The sequence below is a fragment of the Sciurus carolinensis genome, chromosome 7, assembly GCF_902686445.1.
Source record: "Sciurus carolinensis chromosome 7, mSciCar1.2, whole genome shotgun sequence".
Taxonomy (NCBI): Eukaryota; Metazoa; Chordata; class Mammalia; order Rodentia; family Sciuridae; genus Sciurus; species Sciurus carolinensis.
The window spans coordinates 85,544,858-85,567,560 of record NC_062219.1 but is presented as its reverse complement, the minus strand read 5'-3'; the positions used below and the strand labels follow the sequence as shown (position 1 = coordinate 85,567,560).

The 22,703-nt window shown below is 37.7% G+C and overlaps 1 protein-coding gene across 2 annotated transcripts in view; it reads right to left on the bottom strand.

Annotated features, from left to right (window-relative positions):
* The window catches only part of Col12a1 (collagen type XII alpha 1 chain), a 109,998-nt gene extending 88,688 nt beyond the window's left edge, over nt 1–21,310 (bottom strand). The window contains exons 1-10 of one of the 2 annotated variants that reach the window (XM_047558679.1): nt 21,054–21,310; nt 17,945–18,050; nt 10,902–11,018; nt 8,607–8,750; nt 8,143–8,202; nt 5,754–6,017; nt 5,411–5,575; nt 4,571–4,744; nt 1,786–2,076; nt 987–1,589 (exon numbers count right to left, since the gene is read on the bottom strand). In XM_047558679.1, the coding sequence (XP_047414635.1) occupies nt 987–1,589; nt 1,786–2,076; nt 4,571–4,744; nt 5,411–5,575; nt 5,754–6,017; nt 8,143–8,202; nt 8,607–8,750; nt 10,902–11,018; nt 17,945–18,017 (1,891 nt within the window). In that variant the 5' untranslated portion in view covers nt 18,018–18,050; nt 21,054–21,310. The remainder of the gene's footprint in view (nt 1–986; nt 1,590–1,785; nt 2,077–4,570; nt 4,745–5,410; nt 5,576–5,753; nt 6,018–8,142; nt 8,203–8,606; nt 8,751–10,901; nt 11,019–17,944; nt 18,051–21,053) is intronic. The other variant, XM_047558681.1, reaches the window with a different exon arrangement.
* Between the last annotated feature and the right edge of the window lie 1,393 nt (nt 21,311–22,703).

Below are 22,703 nucleotides of genomic sequence, written 5' to 3'. Positions count from 1 at the left end.
GCCCCTTGCTAAGAGCCTTACAAGAAGGTCCTGATGATTTGCCTTGAGCATCCATAATACTGAGTAATATAAATGCCTAGTTAAAATCAAATTTTGAGCTTCTTAAGGCAAAGCAGTAGTAGAATAGCCCTCCTCCTGTGTGGAATACTTCTGCAGTAGCAAGGTTAAAAAAGAACGATTGTGATTTTCCCAGTCATTCCCAGGACTTGGATATTAACCTTTGGTGGTGGATAGGTAGATATTTGAAAGTGAAACTAAGAAAAAATTTTCCTTAAAAAAGACATTTATTAAACTAAGCATTTAAACTAAATCATAGGATCAGACAATGCTTAATGTACAGCGCCTGCCCTGTATGTATGTTTGACATACATCAAACTGGAGAAATGAGCGAGTGCATAATTATAAATAATAAATAAAGGCAGCACATGTGGATGCCAAGTGAGTGAAAGCAATAGTGAGCATCCCAGTACTAGAACAGTTAAGGAAGGTGAGATGCAAGGGATGGGACTCTTAACTGAACACTGAAAGAGAATTTAGATTAATGAAGAAAAAGAGGATAGGGAACTCCAAATGTGGCCCAAAAATTATCCAGGAAAGTGAATTTCTAAAAAGAATTCAAAAGTCCAGACTATGTTTAGTCACCTTTGGTTCAAAGGAACTGGTTTAGTATCCAGCACATAATAAACACTCAAGAAATTGATGTTTAATTGGCTATGACCAATAGGTGAGATAAAGCTGGTCCTAGCCCCACTTAAGAATCTAGGAGCAAAAACATCTCACAACTTTTATGGGCGAGCATAGCCAACAAAGAAATGAACCATAACCAGGAGTCAGAGCTCAGAGCTAAATAAACTAAGTTCAGTAGTTTTCAGTAATATAGGTAAGTTATTTTCTCCTATTCATAAAAAGAACTGAAGAAGCCTATCATCCACAGGTTTAGAACCAAAAAGCTTTGGTCATGAAGAGATAACTTCTATTCCACATACCTTTTTTCTTGATAGCTGCCAATTCTTGCTCAATTCTAAGGCAGATAGATTGTGTGAGTTCAAAAGATATCCTCTGAAAAGCATCAAAATCTTCCACTGTGAACACGTGGGTCTCAGCAGGAGGAGAAGCGATAGCTTCCAATTCTGAGCGAACGGCATCCTTCACACCAACTGCAAAGATCTCAACATCTGAATTCCTTAGTTTTATGGCAGGATCTCTGAAAGCATCTGATGATTTCCCATCAGTGATAAGAATCATAACCTTTGGTACATTGCTTCTTGAACCCTTGTTAGGCACAAATATTTTCTCTCTGACATAAGTCATTGCTTTGCCAGTGTTTGTAGATCCTCCTCTGTAGGGGAAAGTGTTTATTGCTTTAATTATATCTTCAACTTTGGTAAATTCTTTCAAAGTGAACTCGGTGTGAGGATCTCTACTGTACTGGACAAGACTTATCTGGACCCTATTTGGTGAAATCTCAAAACTTTTTGCAAGAACTTCCAAAAATGCTCTAACTTTAACAAAGTTTGCAATCCCAATGCTGTAGGAGCCATCAACCAAAAACACAATGTCAGCTTTTATATCCACACCACGTGAGCATTCTGTAAAGAGAAGGAAAGTCCATTAAATTTCAAAAACTATGAATTCATTCTTAAATATAAGTATCTGTCTTTCTTAGCAGGCTTCTTTCAAAGAAAACTATTGCAAATTATTTTACTTGAAACCAAGTCTGAACAAGTGGGGCTTAATGTCAAATGGATCTTCACAAGTTCCAAACCCAATAGTGCATGCACTCACCCACTTGAACCTTCATTGGTTGAGTCTTCTCCATTATTGAGATGGCTTCACTGGATGTCAGTCCCTTCATGGCAGAAACACTGATCTGGTATTCCGTGTCTGCTGAGAGGTCACGAACATTGAGCAAGGTCGTCTGAGGCCCCACACTCAGAGCGTGCTGTCGGCCTCCTGCAGCCATTGGTGTGAGGAGGACTTTATAGCCAGTCACTGGACTGGGAGAAGGATCCCAACTTAGCTTAATGTATTTTGATGAGACTTCCATGGCAACCAAGTTTGAAGGAGGTTCAACAACTAAAACGTTCAAAGTAGACAGTGATTAATAACAAGAAGATGCACCTCTACTGATTAGTTGGTTAGGTTTGAACCTTCAGTTCTCCTTATACACAGTAATGTTGAGGTTATGTCCATGACCCTTTCTCCCTTAATTTCACCTGTACCTATAAACCAGTAGTCACTAGTGCCTGGATTTTAGTCAGATTTCTGAAAATTTTAGGGAACTAAAAAGTGCTTGAAAGAAATTAATGATAGGGCACCTGGTGCCTGACTCTTCCCTGGAACCAAGATTTCCATTCTGGTTTTTGCATTTGAACTATTACCTTTATTTTGGATCCCAAAGCAGGCAATAAATATTTGTTAAAGCAATGATTCACACAATTCATTAGAAAATTTTTCTCTTTTAATAATATCATTAAAGAGAAAACTGACCTTTAGAAGCTACTATATATGATTCTAAGAAATAAAAAGCACTTAGCAGGTTCTTTTAATTTTAAACAATTTTAATCCCACTTAATTCCAAGTAAGAAAAAAAGTTCAATTACATTCAAAACACCACAAGCCAGAGGTGAAATAACAGTTTATAACATGCATATCAACATGTAAATATTGATCATGTAAAAAATGTTGATCCTTAGTCACTGTAGAACATAGTCATGCAATTTAAAATTAAGTATTTATGATATTAAAGATATTCCAGACAAGCTTCCAAAATTCTAGGCTTGCCAATAGAATTGACTTCCCAGAAGATAAAGTTCCAAATTTTTATAAATCAGATTGGACAAAGTGAGTGCAAAAACAGGCACAAGTTTATTCATTACCTCCTAAAAACAGGCAACCAAATGTAGTGTCTAAAAATGCTGTTTAAGTGAAAAGTAGCAGGAGGGAAGCCATAAATATTCCAGCTGGAAGTTTGGCAAAAACTGTTGGGTGGTGCAGAGGCAGTTCAGGGAAAAGAAGTCAATGCCAAAGGAAAAGGAGAAACCCTGAAGAATGGTGTGAACAACTGTAGAGTGGCCCCTGTTCCCCATACAGGAGAATCAAGCAGTGGTAGAACAAAGTTTGGCCTACTGTTATGGTTTACCTATGAGAGGTCCCCCAAAAGCTCATGTGTGAGACAATGCAAGAATTTTCAGGGGTGAAATGATTAAATTATGAGAGGTGTAACCTATTTAGTGATTAATCCATTAGTACAGATAAACTGGGCAGTAACTGTAGGAAGATAGGTGATTACTGGAGGAAGTAGGTCACTGGGAGTGTGCCTTTGGGGTTATATTTTGTGCTTGATAAATGGAGCGCTCTCTCTCGCGCTCTCTCTCGCGCTCTCTCTCTCTGCTTCTGGATGTCATGTCCTGAACTGCTTTCCTCCATCATATCCTTCCACTATGATGTTCTGCCTCCTCTTGTGCCCAGAGCTATGGAGTCAGTCAGCCATGGACTGAACCTCTGAAACTATGAGCCAAAATAAACCTTTCCTCCTCAGTGTTGTCCTTGTCAGGTCCTTTGGTCACAGCAACACAAAACTGACTAAAATACCTACCCTTACATACACACAACCGCACCTCAGTGAAAAATTAGCATATTTAAAAAAGAGAGTAAAGGCAGGTCATCCAAGAAAAGTGGATGTGGGGGAGATGGATTTCATAATAACACAGAGCAAAAAGTCAGGCAGTAAAATAAAGAAAAATATTCAGAGTCCATGAAATAATGAGAAGTTCTGAGATAGAATTAGCAACAGTGAACATTGCCAAAATACTTGAGATTTGGAGACTAAAGGATTTGTAGGATTGAGGAAGTAGCTATTCAGAACTTATCTTTAATTATTCATCATTCTCAGACTAACAGGAGAACAATCATGAAAAAATATAAACGCTTTGAATTGTGACTTTCAATGTTCAAAAAGATGTTTGTGAAACATTTTTTTTGAAATGCCTCTTCTTTCTTTCATGTATTTACAAGTAATAACTGATAGAAGTGGAAAAACTTTCCAGATGTGGGAGTATTAAATTGACTGGTTTATGAAATACTCTTAAAAGCTTCGAAAACTTTGAGCAGAGCATCATGATAGACAATCCTTGCCCTAAGTCAATTAGTAGAAACATTGTTATTATTTTAAATTGTAGAATGCTAAAATAAATGTCCTTTCAGTCAGCCAATTTTCACATCAGAATGTAAAGATAATTAAAGCAAGTACCAGAAGAGCCAAATTATGCATAGACAATATGCACAAAAGAATATTAAAGAACAGATCAAATCAAAACTTGTCCCCCAAAATTATAAGAACTTCACAAATTTCAAATATTATATTGAATCTTTCACTGGTGGGATAGGTCAGTACAAAAGGCATTAATAAATTAAGTTCTGAAAAACAAATGGAATATAAAATTGGAAAGTCACTGGAGAATATGTTTAAGTAAATATGACTATTTCTAGAACATCTGTAAAGCTATAGTGCTAGCAAAAAATGGAAAATGCTAACGCATGGGAAATAGTTAACAAAGAATGCACTTACCTTCTTCTCCACTAACTAATTCACCAAGTTGTTCATCAACACCTGAGCACACCTGGGAAATGATCTCATTTTGAATATCCACAATTGCATCAAAGTTGGCCACATTGAAGACATGGTTCAATGAAGGTGTGGATGCAATTTGTTTGAGCTCTTTTGCATCTGCAGCTTTAATGCCTTAAAAATAAAAAGTCAAGAATATATTAAATTGGGAAAGGTGTCTACTTAAAGCTCTTCACTCTCTCAATCTTTCACAAACTGAATACATTTTCAAATCCTTAAGTCATAAGCCAGAATTGCTTTTCTTCATAACGAATGTGCAACTGTTCAGATGACAAAAGCATTTTGTAATCTCACATAAAATGAACAGCCAAAGAGAAAAATGACTGCTTAGTAAAACAGAGCAAGCTCTCATCTCAACCATGCCATCGTTTGTCTCTGACATCTGTAAAGATAATACTTTTCTCTTCCAGAGTACTGAATGAGCTGGAGCCATCTGAATTCTTCAAGTATTACATAATATAAGAAATGCATAAAAAAATACTTAATGTTAATACAAGGAATATCTTTATTAGAATCATTGGTCCAGTTGTCTTTGAAAAGTAGAGAGCTAACAAAGAACGTACATATAACCTCACTTAATACACATGCCAAGGAAGTTATATGAGGGAAAGAGATAAACAGAATTTTTACTCAAGGACAATTTGGCTTAAAGTCACACTATAAAATTGCATTAAACACTTCTTAAAGCATCCTTCTTTGAGGAATTAATCCACATCTTCCTAAGAATTAAGTGTATTAGAGCAGTTCTACAATGAAAATAATGAGCCAAATCTAAATTACCCAAAGAGAAAACTTCAACTCCAATATTACGAAGTTCTCGGGCTGGTATTTCCACTTCATCCTGAGATTTGCCGTCCGTAATGATAATTGCCACTTTAGGAAATCCAACTCTTGCTCCAGCAGATTCCGTGAAAGTATTTTTAACTAAGAAATCAATGGCATCCCCTAAAAGGACAAAGAACCATGTTCATTCACCCTATACTATTCAATTTTGCTGAAGTCAAAAACTATCTGGTTGATTTCAGAGGTATTTAATATATGATTTTACTGAGTAATGCTTAATTTCTTTCCAAAACAAAACATTTCACTTACTAGAAACAGTAATAAAATTTGTAAAACATACCTGTCATTGTGTTGCCACCTTTGTATGGGATTTTTTTAATTGCAGCAAGAAGCTCATCCCTTTGGTAGTACTGATTTAAGTTAAATTCAGTCCTGGTATCAGAGCTGTACTGAACAACCCCCACCCTTGTCTTCTCTTCCCCAATGTCAAAAGCAGACACAAGAGCAGCAATAAAGTCCAAAATGTACTTGAAATTATTTCTTCCCACACTCCATGAGCCATCCACGAGGAAGACTAAATCAGTCCAGGCACTGACAGAGCATTCTGAAATACATTTGATAATCAATCCATTATTAAGAAATACAAGCTAACACTGCCAAAAATGTTGTCTTCTTAAACCATTCTGTTCATCAGAGCTTATTTATCCGTTATTCTTCATCCAAATACGCAAAAGAATGAAAAATTTTATTAAACGGTATAGTAGCATTTTCAGTGCCTTCAAGATGCATTTATGGAACGAGATGCTTTTAAATTGCTATATAAGACTTTATGCAAAAAGAGATAACTAGAGACATGACATGCCTTCTAGGAGACTGTGGTCCTAGTATTTGTGCTATCAATCTATCCACTTTTATGAACTATATCCTGATTCTTCTCTCCAAGTAAAAATTAAAGTATCTGGGAAATATACAAAAGAAATGTAAGTGAAGTGTTTTTATTCCTTGGTATTTATCAACAAATAAATTCAAAATAAGTATACATTCCAAGCAAATGCAGTTGAATTGAGAAAAAGAGCAATTTTTTAAAATATTGTGTTTTTCAATGTATTTGTTTAATTTGCAATAGGGTTAGTCTAAAGGGTTAATGAAACTTAACAGAAGTAAAAATAAACATAAAATACTGCAAAGCAACCAGAATATCTTGTCCTAATTATTGATGTACTCAAATTTGACAAACCTACCTTACTAAACAGAGGAGAAATAATTATTTTATTATAAAATAGATAATTCATATGATATCCTTAAAGTACTAAAATACAAAGATTGGCTTTATAACTGTATGTCATCTTTCCTTCTCTCTATGGTGGAGGGGGTGGGTCAGATTTCATGAAAATCTCTACCTGCAAGGCAACACAGTGGATTTTCCGAAGATACCTTTGTTCTTCAAGACGTGATATTGGTAGTAAAAGAAGTAGCTAGGACGAGGAGAAAAAGGGTCCTGGAAAATTTCGCAAGTCAAATACAAGTGGCACACCTAAATAATTTTGCACACTATTTAATAGCCAATTTAAGTAAAAGTCCACCAAGAACACAAACAATAATAGATGTTGGTGTGGATGTGTGGGAAAAGGCACACTTTTACATTGCTGGTGGAGTTGCAAATTGGTGCAGCCACTCTGGAAAGCAGTGTAAAGAATCCTCAGAAAACTTGGAATGGACCCACCTTTTGACCCAGTTATCCCACTCCTCAGTTTATACCCAAAGAACTTAAAATTAGCATACTATAGTAACACAGCCACATCAATGTTTATAGCAGCTCAATTCAAAATAGCTGGATTGTGGAACCAACATAGATGCCCTTCAACAGATGAATGGATAAAGAAACTGATATAGATACAAAATGAAATATTATTCAGCCATAAAGAAGAAGAATATTATGGCATTTGCAAATAAATGCATGGAACTGGAGAATATCATGCTAAGTGAAATAAGCCAGTCTCAAAAAACCAAAAGCCGAATATTTTCCCTGATAAGTGGAGAATGATATATAATGGGGATGCGGGGGTAGTGAGAGAAGAATGAAGGAACTTTAGATTATGTAGAAGGAAATGAGAGGGAGGGGGCTATGAAAAATGGTGGAATGAGACAGACATTATTATCCTATGTACATGTATGATTACACGAATGGTATGAATCTACATCAGTGTACAACCATAGAAATGAAATGATGTACCCCATTTGTGTACAATGAATCAAAATGCAGTCTGTAAAAAATTTAAAAACAAATAAATAATTTAAATAAATAAAAATCCATTTGGGGCAGAATGCTTTGATTTAGAATAAATATTGATGGTTTGGGGAAAACCAATTAAGACAATGCAAATACCATGAAGATGAACATAACATACACCTGGACTTGGACATGCATTTTCATGGCAGTTGAATTGTGTCAGACAATAACTAAGGGCATTTCTCCAGCCTTACATTTCTCATATATCTCTAAATACCACCTATATTTATCAGTTTGTCTTAGAATGAAAAATTGACTAGAAAGTCAGAACTTGGTTATAAGTACTTGATTATACATTTCTCTTATATTGCTTGTGTTCCTTCCAGATAAACCTTATAAAAATACAGGAATAAGATCAATCTTTGTATACAATTGGCACATCTACTTGTTACTACATTTACAACTTCAAATCCAAGCAAAAGCATATGGAAACACTCACTTTGTATCTCTGTTTTTCCAGGTTTCTTCTCCCCTGGCTTTGGCGGACCACCTGTTTGAACTGAGTCAAAACCTTATTATTACAAAAGGAAATTAATCCAAGCAAATGTTTCATTAAAAGAGAATAAATATATTTATTTTGCCACTGTCTTTCAAAAAAGTATGGTCATGCTCAGATGGTCACACTGCCAAATAAGCAGTTTCTTGCAATAAATTATTTTTAGTGATATTTTAGAGATACTTCAAAAAGACATTAACACTATTGCCTAGAAGTTTAATGTTCTAAATAATGTTCATTCGGAACACTCCTGCTACTTCCACAGAGCAGGGTTATAAACCAGGAATAAATTATTTGCATCCATTAATAACAGCAAATTTACTCTATGTAATAAGAGATTAAATATGAAGATAGAAAAATATATTGCAGGATAAAAATATAAAAGTTGAATGTATATGTGAACTTACTTGTTAGTTGGCCTATAACTGGTACACTTTCTTCTACTTCATCATATGAAGTTATTGTCACCACATACTCTATTTCAGGTATAAGGTCTGATAATAAAGTTTCTGTGGTACTAGCTGCAAGGGTAAATTCTTTAGTGGGCCCATCTGGAAATATAAAAAGGAAAATATGAATGCAATGAAACCTTTTTAAAATATAACACAACACCATATATTGCAATTCACAGATGAATGCAATAAGTGCATTTTTTTCAAGATATCCAAACATTATTTTTAACTCTTCCAAGATTAAGACCTTGAATTTTAGAAAAATTCAATAAAGGCATTGTCTTTATTTGTTACAATCATATTCAATACATGTGGGGGGAGTGGGTACCAGAGATTGAACTCAGGGGCACTTTGGCCACTGAGCCACACCCCCGTCCCTATTTTGTATTTTATTTAGAGACAGAATCTCACTGAGTTGCTTAGTGCCTCATTTTTGCTGAGACTGGCTTTGAACTTGCGATCCTCCTGCCCCAGCCTCCTGAGCCACTGGGATTATAGGCATGTGCCACTGCACCTAGCAAATTCAATACTTTTTGAAGGCTCAGGATTCTTCCAGATTAAAGTATACCAAAATAACACACCAAAAATCTCACTGTTTTTGAAGACAAATGGTAGATTTTTAAAAGTTGTTATAAATGAGATGTAAAGCAGCAATAATTTATTTTTAAATTAAAAATAATTAATTTAAATTAAATAATTTTATTTTTAAATTAGAAGAGAGAGAGTAGAGAAAAAAAGATAGAATTAAATTCAAGGAAAACACAATCTTATAGGTTAAAAAGGCTGGTGCAGCGGCATATACCTGTAATCCCAGTGACTCAGGAGGATAAAGCAGGAGGAGCACAAGTTCAAGAGCTGCTTCAGCAAATTAGCAAAGCAACTTAGTGAGACCTTGTCTTAAAATAAAAAGGGCCAGGGATGTAGCTCCATAGTAAAACAACCCTGGGTTTAATTCCTCAGTATCAAAAAATATAAAAATTTAAAAATCATATTAAATTAACCCCAGAGGGAAACAACTTGCGTGGAAATAATGTACCATACTCAAATAATGGTCCTCTAAATTGATTTAATTATCAAATATTTCAAGATACAGCATCTTGAATGTTTACTAATATATTGACAGTGTACTTTCTTTTAAATTCTCATTCTCAGTTCAATCAGAAAACATGGTATTTCCTAGGAACTAAATGCCTATTAATGTTTTTAATTATTACATTTTCATGAAAACATAATTTAGAAAGGTGGCATATGTAACAGAACCCTGAGAAATGCTCTTGACTCACATATGGAACATGCAAAACCAATCGAGCCCCCAGGGGATATCAAAACACTGGGAATCTGCTGGACTGGGTAGTCATTGGGCCAGGTTTTTGAGTGTTGGGAGCCAATAATTTCTGATATCTGGGTACTGAATAGATCCTATTTGAGGTGCTTTTCCACTTTGGAATAGATCAATTAATTAACTGCAAATATATTTGGGGAGATAAGATTAAAAGAAGAAAAAATAAATTGCTAACCCACTTTTAAGTTCTTCAACCATAATTTTTTTTAAAATCCCTGATAAATCAGCATTTTAAATTATTAATATTTTTAAAGATGAAAAGATAACAGGCTGTAGTGATAAGTTATATTGGTACCACCCACCTCTACTCTCAGTCAATGACATTGGCCACTGTTAAAAATGGTTATTTTCCCACTCCATTTTATAACTAAAAGTTTATCAATAAGAGATTGGTTTTCCACACTGAGGCAACATCATTTACACTAAACACCCTTGGAGCTACAAAACCCACCTAGCAAAGGGAGATTCTTGCACCATGACCATGAATAATGTTTCCTGAGCACCAGATGTATAGGGAACTGGATAAAGCATAACAACTCACTTCATTGTTTGGCATTTTAAATGTTGAAAATATTAAGTAATTCAAGAAGAATTCTATTTTTAAAATTAAAGATTATTAGTAATACTCTGACGAAGTTGAAAAAATGTAAAATTCCATTGTTAACAGATTCCATTGTTTGCTTAGCACAGCAAACCCATGTTAATAAAGCTCAATACCACAAAATATAGAAATGGGTACTGGGGAGGAAATCTGTGGACCTCAGTCCACCAAATGTCTGGGGACATCAACCAAAGACATCAGGTTTGCTAAATCTTGACTTCCTCGTGATGAGATGGGAGGAAAGAAGAAGCCTGGATTTATCATTTTTGATGCCTTTGTCCTAAAAACACAACATCTCAAAACGTACCTGTTGTAGGGTCCACTGTTATTCTGTAACCCACAATTGGATCAACTGGTCTTGCCCATGACATATGAACAGTATTTTCATCTATAATTTTAAAATTCAAGTCTGAAGGCGGGTCAACTGCAAAAGAGAAAGTTGATATTAGTTACATTTTCCAATGTCGCAAAATGGTCAATATAATTAATAAAGAATTGTGTTGAGCAAAGCTTACTAAAGTTGTCTTTGCATAAATTTGTTTCCAACAAATATAAAAGATATCTTGTTGGATAAAAATAAAATTAAAAGCTGACAAGATATGACAAAACATCAGAAAGTATACATATTACAGAGGACAGCACAAAACACTTTGGATTCTTGAGTTGCTAGGTCATTCAAGAATGGCCAGCAAAATCAAGCATAATAGAAACATTTGGTTACAAGTACATACAAGTACAATGAAATCACAGATAATAACCACATATGCAAACAATTCACATAACAATTAAAGGAATTTCAATACATGCTGAGTGCATTTTGAACAAGCATGCCAAATCACAACCTGCTTACAACAATAGAAGTTAATTTAGAACATTGACATAATACTTTTTTTCCATAATGTGGAAAGGAATCAATGATATTTTGGGTTCAGTCTCTGCACTGTTGCCTTATTATTCATTATTGATTGATAAATCTCAGTCTGTGGCAGAGATAAAAACTGTATCTTAATGAAAAGGAGAAATCATAGGAAACTTAGGTATTTCTCACAAGGAAATATACATTTAAATGTATATTCACATTCATATAGACAAATATTCAAGTATAATAATATGAGATGTTAATAATTTTATAAGTATATAGACAGTGATATACAAATATTTGGAAAACTAATATTCTGCCTGTTTACACCGACTTGCTATGTGTTTCCATGGTGTAAACCAATACTGTTATTTCCTTTGCAGCAGGTATCTCCATACTTGAAATGGCATTTTAAGTTAAAATGCCAGTATGGGCCTTTACAAAACAATGGTTAATTATGAAAAGACAACATCAATGTATATTTATGGACATTTATTTACAGAACTTAAAGAAAACAGTGGAGAAGAATCAGCAATCTGAAGACATGACTGTGCATAAAAACTTGAAGAAATCAATGACAGGAATAATTGAAAAGTACAGAAAGAAATAGTTTACATACAAAATCATACAGCATCATGCATTTGTCAATGAAATGTTGACTTGTTTTTAGTTTCCCACGATAAACAAAAGCCTCCATGTACAATAGTCATTACACAAAGACATTTCCAAAATATTTTATAATGATATTCTCTCTACAATGTTCATGCCTCATCATGCAGCATTGTACTGACTCACTGTCAGTGCATGGTCGATGCATTAAAAATTATTACATTTGAAGCAGGGCAATAAAGTAAGATGATTTTTAGCCATACTCTTCTCAAAAAGTTTTAGTCTGAAAGTATTCCTTGTGAGTTAGAATTTTTGCATATGTTTTGAGAGTTTACAATCTCCTTTTAGAGTTTTATAGATGTCAATTGAAACACAGTAGTAGCTAAGACAAGTCATTTAATTTAACTGGGGTTAGAGATTTACATAATATTAATACCACATTTTAATGAAAATAAAACAAATTAAGCAAATATTGCTTTAATGAACTGCTGCTTGCAACTATGGGAGATGGCTTTATTTTTTATTGGATATACTAGCACAGGAATGAATGTTATTTTCTTACTATCCATACACAGGCAGTGAGATTAGAAAAATTATCTACATGCAATGTTTAATTATTGAACATTCTTCAGCCTGTAATCATATCACAAGGTTTAGCCAAAGTCCTCACTTAGTATAATAAGCATGCGACAGATGTTAATAGGACAATAGGTATTAAGAATATCATTATAAAATATTGTTCCAATGGCAATGGCTCAGGACAAATTTAATGCAAAGGCAGACACAACTGGCCTGAGCATGCTTTTAAAAAAAATCAGTACATGGAAAAATAGTACCACCAACCTTGGAAGGAAATTGACCTGAAGCAGCGGACATTAGGTTAAAACTGCTGAAGGTCAGCAGCGGCCCACCTTGTTGATATCCAAATGACCAGGATTCCAGATAAACTGAAAAATTGACTGTGGGGAAAAGTCTTTAACATTTAAAAGGATTTTAAGGTGTTCATAGAAACTCAGATGTGGTACTTGGTAATCAAAAGTAGGAAATGGCCAACTAGCCTGTGTCAATCATAGAGCCCATTCGACTTTCATCTAATTATATCATATATACAACCTTTCAGAATTGTCATTCTATTTATACATTTTTGTGTGTTTCATGAAAAAATAATAGTAAAGTAGGTGTGAATGTGTGACCCATGTCAACTTAAATCAATGAAAAATATATTTTTATTAATTTTGAAAATCTTACATAAAAATAAATCACAAGTACCATTGCATCACCTTTGAGCATAGGTGTTCCCTACAACAATGCTGATGCTGCAATATTTCAAATATGAAGTATCTATATGTGGTTTATAATGGCAAAGAGTCATAGTTACATAGAATGAGAATCTGAATCAAAAGAAATAGAACTAAAATTATAAATAACTAATTAATATCTATTCATAAACCTAAATGCTGATAGTTAAGAGACTAAAAGTTTAAATATTGGTAATTTAATTTTATATTTAAGAATCATACTTTTTGTTATCAAAACATTGTTATGATAGTCTCATTCAGAAGAGGATCTTGTTACATAAGCTGGCAGGATTTAGGACATTTTAGGAATGATAATACTAGATAACATTTGCTGATTGTCTTCCATGTAATAAGTAGAGAGCTAATTATTTTTACATTGTCTACTTTTTTCCTTATAACAACCTAATCTTGGGCAAATTTTTACAGGTGAGATTCAAAAGAGGTTAACACAGTTAATAGGTAGCAACACTTTTATTCCATGGTCTGACTCTATAGTACAGTTTTCTTCTACACTAGATTAAATGCAAAAGAAGAAACATTTCAGTCAAAAATTAACTTTTGAGCACATTATTAATATGCTGTTGTTTGTTAATATATGCACACGTACTTTCCTACTTCATGATAAACCACTATTAGAAGAACAAATGACGCCTGGTCAATGACAAATACGTGGTATGTCAACATCGCCAGTTCTGACAGAGATAGAATTTGGTTCATTAACCTTACATACTTGTTCAAGCAATTCTAAAACTAAGGTGTGTGCCTTGATGTACAATACATAAATAACAATTTTTATGAGGTCACTGAACAGGAGTCTATGACCAAGAATTTACGAACCATGGCAGAGATGAATGGATGGATGGATGGATGGATGGATGGATGGCTAGATGGACAAATGGACAAGTAAGAAGGGAATATTCTAATGTTTTGAGTGGATCTAATGTGTTACAGATAAACTAAAGCTGAGAACATACACTAAAATATCATCTTGATGAACTAATTAAGACTCTTTATCTGGCATTTGGAATAACATTGGAAAGAATTTTACCTTCATGGTAAGGCCCTTTAGAACTGTGCAAAGTGTGATGAGTTTACTCCATAGATATTAATTTACATTTTCCATACAATGTTAGTATATATTTAAAATTTGCCATGCTATCAAAATTCATTTTTGTTTACAAAATGCCAGAAATAACCAGTAGAAAAAAATCACATTTTAGACAAGCAATAGATCATACACATTACAAAATGCATTCTCCCATTAAACTGACTAGGGTGACCAGGTGCTCAGTAAAAATGAAGGATTAAAAAAAAAATGAAGGACAGTGTGGCCAAACCAGCACCAAACAAGTACTAGAAATCCTGGGTTTTATCTGGGTTTTGTCCCTAACTATATTCATTGATCAAGTTATTCAACCTCTTGGTTTCATTTTTCTCATTTGGAAAATAAGAATTATAATAAGTGATCTCTAAATTCTTCTCTATTTTGAAATTTCTATTATATATGAGACAGGATTATAGAAATATGGATTAGTTAGCTTCTTAAACATACACAACATACAGCTTATGATCTCAACTCACTGATGAATTAATAATATATAATTGTTCATTATATATTATAAGCTATAAATAATACTGACAAAAGTTAAAACACTATTTCACAAAGTTTTTCTCCATCTCAAATTCTAGATTGATTAGAAAGATGTACGGTTCTGGACTGGGGATATTCTACAATGGTCACTTGCTTGCCTAGCATGTATGAGGTCCTGGGTTCAAGCCTCATTACCACAAAAAAATAAATAAAAGGTGTGTCCAATTTTTAGGATATATTGACCATTAAACTTTAAATGGAAAGTGTTAAGGTATTACACTTTCTGAAAAATAATTAACAAACTATGCAACATATGAATAAAAAATAATTCACACACATAGGCCACAGAGAGAACTGACCAAGTTATAAGTTTGGTAATGTCTACTGTGTAGTTAAAAACTACAAATACTGAAGATTAAAAAAAAAATAACATTTTCACCCTTATTGCTATAGAAAAAGATACAATGGTATGAAAATCATAATTTCTTATATGAGTATACAGAAGAAAAACAAGGCAAAGGCAGTACCTCTATTTTTAAAAAGGGAGAAATGCAAAAAAGCAAACACCAAAACACTTTTAATTAATATCAAAAAAGTACTGGTTTCAGCACATAAAAGTTAATTAAATAAAAATGGTGAGAAAACAGTATGAATACAAGTGTTCAAGTGTGAGTCATGAAAAAGAAAGAAAAGTAACTCTGATTACTTTAGGACTAAGATCAAAATGGCATAATACCAAACAGAGGTGCAAGTTGAAATTCTGAAATGCTCCCAACAGAAAGATTTCAAAAAAATTCTGTTTCCAGCCCATTGTCCCCAACAGGGCTTTGGCCACAAATTTTGTTGGACCTTCACAAGCTCCTGGGGACACTTAGTTGGTAGTTAACACTAGAGCTGTGCTGTCCAGCACAGAAGAAACCAGCCACATGTGGCTATCAAGTACTTAAAATGTGACCAGTCCAAAATAAAATGTGCTGCAAGTATAAAATACACACCCAATTTCAGAAACTTAGTACAAAGATGCAAAATATCTAACAACTTTATATTGATTACTTGTTGAAACAATATTAAGTTAAAAAAATATATATGGTAAAAATTAACTTTTCCTGTTCCTTTTTCTTTTTCATGTGACTACTAGGAACTTTTTAAAGTTACATATGCAACTTACATTTGTGGCTCATATTGTATTTCTATATGACAGTGCCAAACTAGAAAATAAGGCCAAAAAATGAATCCTATTAAAATATACTGACTTAAGGAGAGGCAGAGAAAAGACACAGTTCAAGAAAGCAAAAGAAAGCATTACCATACCATATGGAAACTAATGCAAATTAAAAAGACTAAATGTGACAAATATGGAAATAATCAGAAGTAACAATTTAGACTAAAACGTTCTTTTTAACTGCACTTTGCTGGCTAACCATTAGCCAATTCAGAATTGATTTTTTCCACTTACATCATTTCCAACCTAATTCTTTTCCTAAGAATTCTCAAATCTTGCATTTTCAAGTAACTATTTTCTTAATGAGCAATAAATGGGCCCCTTCAGTGAATTATCTAAAAATATCTTCAGTAGTCCCTCCAGAAGTTCCTCAAATAAAATTCCTTCCTAACAACCAAAAAGGATAGAGCACCAAAGGCAACCTCATGTTAATATTACTTCACAGAGGCCACTTGAAAAAACTCTACATTCACAAGAGTGATGAGGTAAGAAGACCCAGTTTCTGTTACTTTTCTAAATATGCCATACATTTTGGAGATCATTTTTCCACATCTTAGTTTTTTGTACTGGCAGTTTTAGTGTAGAAAGTTTTCCAAAACATCAGTGTTGTGAAACAGCCAAACTTTCCCCTCACCTGTAAAAAAAATCACAACCCACCCTGAAACTTTGGTAACTGTCACATGCAGAATTTCTCCTTTAGCTTCATCAGGCACATTTTTAATTTAAAAAAAAAAAAAAAAAAAAAAGATGCCTTTTATGACATTACACCAAATTGCCCAATAAGAAGACTAGTTCTTCAATGGTGTTTGAGGAAAGCCCCCATGGACTTAATACATAGAAATAACCTTTTCAGTGAATTTCTTGAAAGTAAGGCATCAAGTGCACCCAACTAAAAGAATAGCATCGGACTGAAAGTCTAACAAAAGTCCTTCGTTTTCTAAAGGGTCACACATAGCTGTTTGGAGACCCTTCTCAGACTGCCTCTCACTAAGGTCAGCTGCGCCCAACTCTCCCGAGAAGGCAGGAGCAAGCTAAGGAAAGACGATGGAGTTGGAGCCCAGCTCCTTTGGCGCACACTTGCTTCCCGGGCTGGGAACCTTGGCCCACACCCAACCTGCTTGAGCTGGTTGTTCTGGGCCACGTGCCTTGGAGACCTTCGAAGCAAACAGGGACGGCAGAGACCCTAGGTCACGTGAACACCCCCGCCCCACGGCGCCACCTCTTTTTGCTGCCCATTCAGAGAGTTGTTTGCCTGCTCACCCCCTTGCCTTGCATGGTCGGTGGGATCCCTACAAAATACACAGACGCTCAGACCTGGCGCTGTTGGAGTCTTTTATTTCGTTTTGTCACCAAGGTCGCACCCCTGACCCAAATGGTTTACCAGCCCAAGTGAGTACGCCCGCGCCCGCGCTCCGAGGCTCCTGGGTACCACCCGGAGGTATCCTGTTGGTAGAGCTAGATGCAGCTGGTCTTTTCAGAAGGCGTCAGTGGAGGTGGCAGTGTGGACAGCACACCGCAGAGACAAGAGCAAGGAGACCACACAGCACTGTACGGATTGGCTTAAGCAGAATACAAAAGAACCGGACCTGAGAGCTGGAAAACGGACAAACCTCAGGAGAAGGGGGCGTTTCTCTGAAGGAGAGAAACCACCCGAGAAAGCTAGAAGTGCCGGGGGAAACAGAGCAAGCAATAGAAACTGGAAAGATGTGCTTTTTTTACTTTCTCGAATTCTGCAGTGTTACTCGGGAAGAGGGAAAGAAAATCCTTTTACCTTCTGCCTCAATGGAAGACAGGAGCAGGGCCGCGCCCAGGGCGGCCAGCGCTGGGGAAAGCCTGGTCCGCATGCTCGAGCTCAGAGTTCACAGCCGCATGAAGATCTGCAGGAGGAAGCAGTAATCGCATCAGAACCCGGTCTGGGCAGGCCTGGAACCAGGTTAGAACTGGAGCCTGGACACAATCCAGAACCGGGCCAAATCTGCCTTAATAACCACAGAGCTCTTAGAAACCACCAGCATATAATGGACCTATTGTGGAGCCATGGAAGTCAAGTTCATCTACATAAGTCTAATCATGGCACCAAGAGGAAATTCAAGTTTAAAGAGGGTCCTATTTTCCTGGAGACCAGTTCTGCATAACATCCCAAGAAGGCCTTCCCAACCCCCATATGACTTCATCCTGGGTGATGGCTAATTCAGAGGTCATTTTATCCCTGACTCAACTAAATGTCTCTTCCAGCTGGGGATTTTATTTGGCTGCTTTTTCCTAGCTGCTGAACTCTTTAGGTAACTGTGCTTTAGTGGTCTCAGGGTAATTTGGAAAAGTATAATAAACCTCTTTTACTCTCTTTTTTCCTCATTTTGTCCTGTCTACAAATATGCAGGTCTTGAAGGTCTGAAATGGATTATACAGAAATGTGTAAGACCCAGCTGACACCTAACCCCTCCTGCTAACTGTTGTTTTCACATCTGATAAACGCTTTACCGAAGATGAGGGAAAAACAACTCTAAAATACATAATAAAGAGAGACAAGGCAATGCAAGAGGCAAAAAAAGGCCCTTGTCTGTTTTCCCAAAATATTTTAATGAAAAATCTGCTAATAATGAATCTGTGCATTTAATTATTCATTTATCCTAGAAAGTTGCAGTTATATATGCTCCAGAACTGAATATTTTCTATTCTGATTTTTTTTTCTTATTCTGTAACCAGATTATCAATTTCTTAAAGACAAAGAGTCATCTTCACCTTTTGTAGTTTCCCAACACCAACACACAGTAGGGAAACATGTCAACAGAATGGAATCTCTTAAAATATTCTAAGGTCCAGTCTAGAGACAAAAGCTACCAAGAATGAACTGAATTAAGACCCTACTTCCAGTGGCAAAACATAAAAAGAGAATTGACTCTAGGTATGCAAATTGTTGTAAGGGAGCAACAGGCTAGGCCTCATGAAAAATGGAGGAGGAAGAAGACTGGTGTTTGAGAATCCAAAAATGAGCCAAAGTTCGGACTCTTCTTGAGAAAAGAAACTAACAATCTCCAACCATGTCTTTCCAAATTATTGGTACAATGCATTAGGATAGCTTTCCTCTGCCTGAGTGTAAATTCCATGTTAAATGTCTGATGAGCAGGCGTGCCAAATTGCCTAGAGCACCTTTTTATGAAGCCAAGATTAAATTTTGGCGCTGCTTGAGGGATCCAAGGGCTCTACAATTTCGTTCTTCCTAATTAACAACTGTTTGACATTTCTAACCCTCTTCTACATCAGTGAAATGCAAGAGGTAAGACTGGCCCGTTGTTCAGGCCTTAACTTTGCCATAATAATTTCCAACCCAGCTGGCAATCGTCCGCGCGAAAAGTTAAAAGCTGACAATCTACCCACGAAACACCGTGTGCAGATTTAAAAAAAAAAAAAAAAAAAAAAAAAAAAATCTGAACTCAACAAAAACTTGAGGCGTGGAAGCGTTTTTCTGGGTCTAGAGCGCCACCTATCGGCTTCCTGACTTAGCATTAAGAATGAATCATCTCGCTTTGGGGTATCTGAAAGCAGAAGTCAGTTCCGCCAACCAGGCATTCTGTCCATATATGTTGAAAAAAAAAAAGAGAACGTTTTCTCTCCTTTTTAGCCAAAACATTTATCTGAATGCTTAGCAACACTTCATTGAGCATTCTCAGACATAAGTATCTGAAAGCGGCCGCCCCTACGTGGCAGTGAGGATTCCCTCACTTCACCCTCATGAATGAAAATGAGTCAGTTGGGGGTGGGGGCGCTATGGGAACTGGTCCCCTTCGGCCAACTCACCCCTCCCCCACTCTCCCACTCTGGAAGAGGCCAATTCCTGAACTCTGGAGTCAAGTTTTTAAAATATGATTTTATATACACACACACACACACACACAGCCCCTCCAGATCCCATCCCCTTCTTCTACCTTCCCTGCTACTTAAGACCCTGACCTTAACTAACAACTGGCTTAAAGCTCTTGTCCTTTCTTGCCCTATTCTTCCCCAGCATTCTTTAAAAGTCTGTCTAGTCCGGGGGGCGGGGAGATGGATTCCAGAAAGCCCAAAACCGGTCACTGGAGGGTCACTGAGGATGCTAGATTTGGGTCTTGTGATCTTCCAAGTTCCAGGTTCCCTCTCCGTACATGATCCGGGGGTCCCACGCTCTCTAATCCAGGATTTGAGGTGGTAAGTGCCTAGGAAGTCCCACCAACCCTGAGTAGAAAGTCTCAACAATGCATTCGGGAAGGGGTCAGAAAGGGAATTTTCTCCAGGAACCCGAAAAAGTGGGCCCAAGAATGAGTGCCCTAGAGCTGGCCTAACCCACTATCTCAGATGCTTCGAAAAGCAGGGGAGGAAGATGTAAGAACACTGCACCAGGAATCTGTCTCGAGATGCCACCCACACCCGCGCAGCCTCGACGAGCTGCAGAGCACTCAGCTGGCCCTCCAAAGAATTCCGCACCATGCGTCACTGAAATACCTTCGCAGAACCCCGGCCGCACGCCGGCACTCCCCTGCAAAGCTACCGCAGAAAGATACTGAGGGACGAACTGCCGCAGGACCCAAGACACGCTCTATTGAAATTGACAGCCTCTATAGATGAAATTCCCCTACAAACGCAAACATTGAATGTGAAGCTATGCACGCAAACAGCCGCCTTGCATCAGCTTTTAAGAAAAGACTTTTTTTTTTCCCTTCTACCTCAAAACCCCAAGTAAACCACAAAACCCCTGTACATCACTGCAACTCTCAAGCGCCTCTCCATTCTTACAAGTCCTTGCCCAGGATTCCTTATGGCTCCCGTCTAAGTGCAGTCTAGAAGCAAGTTTCCCTAGTTATCTTTGGGGCACACAGAGTAAAGCAGATAGATACCAAACTGACCTGAGGCGGTAGTGACGGAGGTAGCGGCAGCGACAGTGGCTTCCAGGCGTCGGAGAAGCCGGAGCTCCTTGTGACCCCCTCACGCTGGAGCGAAAGGCTCTGCGCTCCAGGAGCACCTGGCGGCCGCGGGAATATGAACAGCGGCGGGGAGGTCCAGGAGGAGGAGGATCCAAGGAGGATCGCCCGGCGCGGCAAGACAAGCGGAGACCGCCAGGGACTGCAGCTGCCGGCGGACGGACGCGTCTGGGGCGGCTCGCCTTCGCGGAGTGGGAAGAGACTCCGCGCCGCGGGCTACTTAATAGAGGGCTGTTCCCACTCTCAGTTTACTCGGTTACGAAACGCCTGAGAAGGTGGAAGCCTGCCACAGGGTGATGTATGCTCCTCCGGCGGTGAAGGAGGTCTACTTTTGGGAACGTGTGCATACTTCGAGCATTCCTTCGGCGTGAGGTGGCGATCGCCGTAGTAGCAGTGCCCCGCCGGGGGCGGGGAGGAGGGAGGGAGAGAAGAGGGGGACAGCCGCAGCCGGGTTCACTGCCAAGGGAAGCCGCGTACTCCTCCGCTTGGGGCGGGCTGGGGAGTTCGGGTTTCCCTATCCGTGCTATTTTCTTTAATACATTTATTTTTCTAAATTAAGTACAATGGAGAAAGGGAATGCGGTTCTCATTTTCAGAATTGCTAGATGTGTAACCCATTCACCCCCACTACATCCTATCCCCACCCCCATCATCACTACCTCCACCTTCCTCCCCCTCCGTCCTGGGTGCACTTAAAACCGATTTACAGGGTTTCCATTAACTAACTGTCTGTGCACGCGGCGAGCCTTCTGTCTTTTTCAATCTCCAAGCGGCGATTGGAAACCCGGACAGCCGCCCGCGCCGGGTTCAGGAGATGGGATGGCTTTCCCAGTCCTGCCTCACTCCCCTGGTGCTTTGGGATGGAACTGGGAAGTTTAATTTGAGCCAAGAGGGAGGGAGGGAAAGGGAAGCTATGAAATCTAGGGGTCTTCAGAACAGGAAGCCACTCACGGACAAGTTCCATCCACCGAAGAAATTTCTCACTGGATTGGGAGCAAAACCTGGCCCCAAGCGCAGGCTTCGGACTCAGCCCTGCCTTTAAAATTCCTTGGGGTCAAAGGGACGCAGAGGAGTAGATTGTAAGTGAGTTGAGAAAAGATATCCCCCAAACAACACACACACACACACGCGCGCGCGCGCGCGCGCGCGCTTAATGGGGGCCTGATATTTTGCCAGTATTATTGCCCCTTTTACAGTTCCCCCATTCCTAGCACCCCACCCCTTGGCTCTGAATAGGGAGTCTGACGCTCAAGTTTGCCAAATCCTACAAGGCGCATGGGAAGGAGCTTCCAGCAGTCACATCATGGTATCAGAAAAGCGCTACAAGAGAGATTCTAATTACACTCGTCTGTGCTCTCAGAACAAGTCCAAAGCCTTTTGTCCTCTGAATCCTAGGGTTTACCCCTGTCGGGTTGAGCTACCTGGTATGTGGGCGGGGAACCAACCAGGAGTAGCGTGCTTGGAATTGACTGCCCGTAACAGAAGGAGCCGAGAGTCTGGTTTCCAACGTAAGCTTCTCTTCCCTGTTTGGTCTGACCTCTGAAAATTTTACCTTTCTTCCACTAGGCACGAAAGC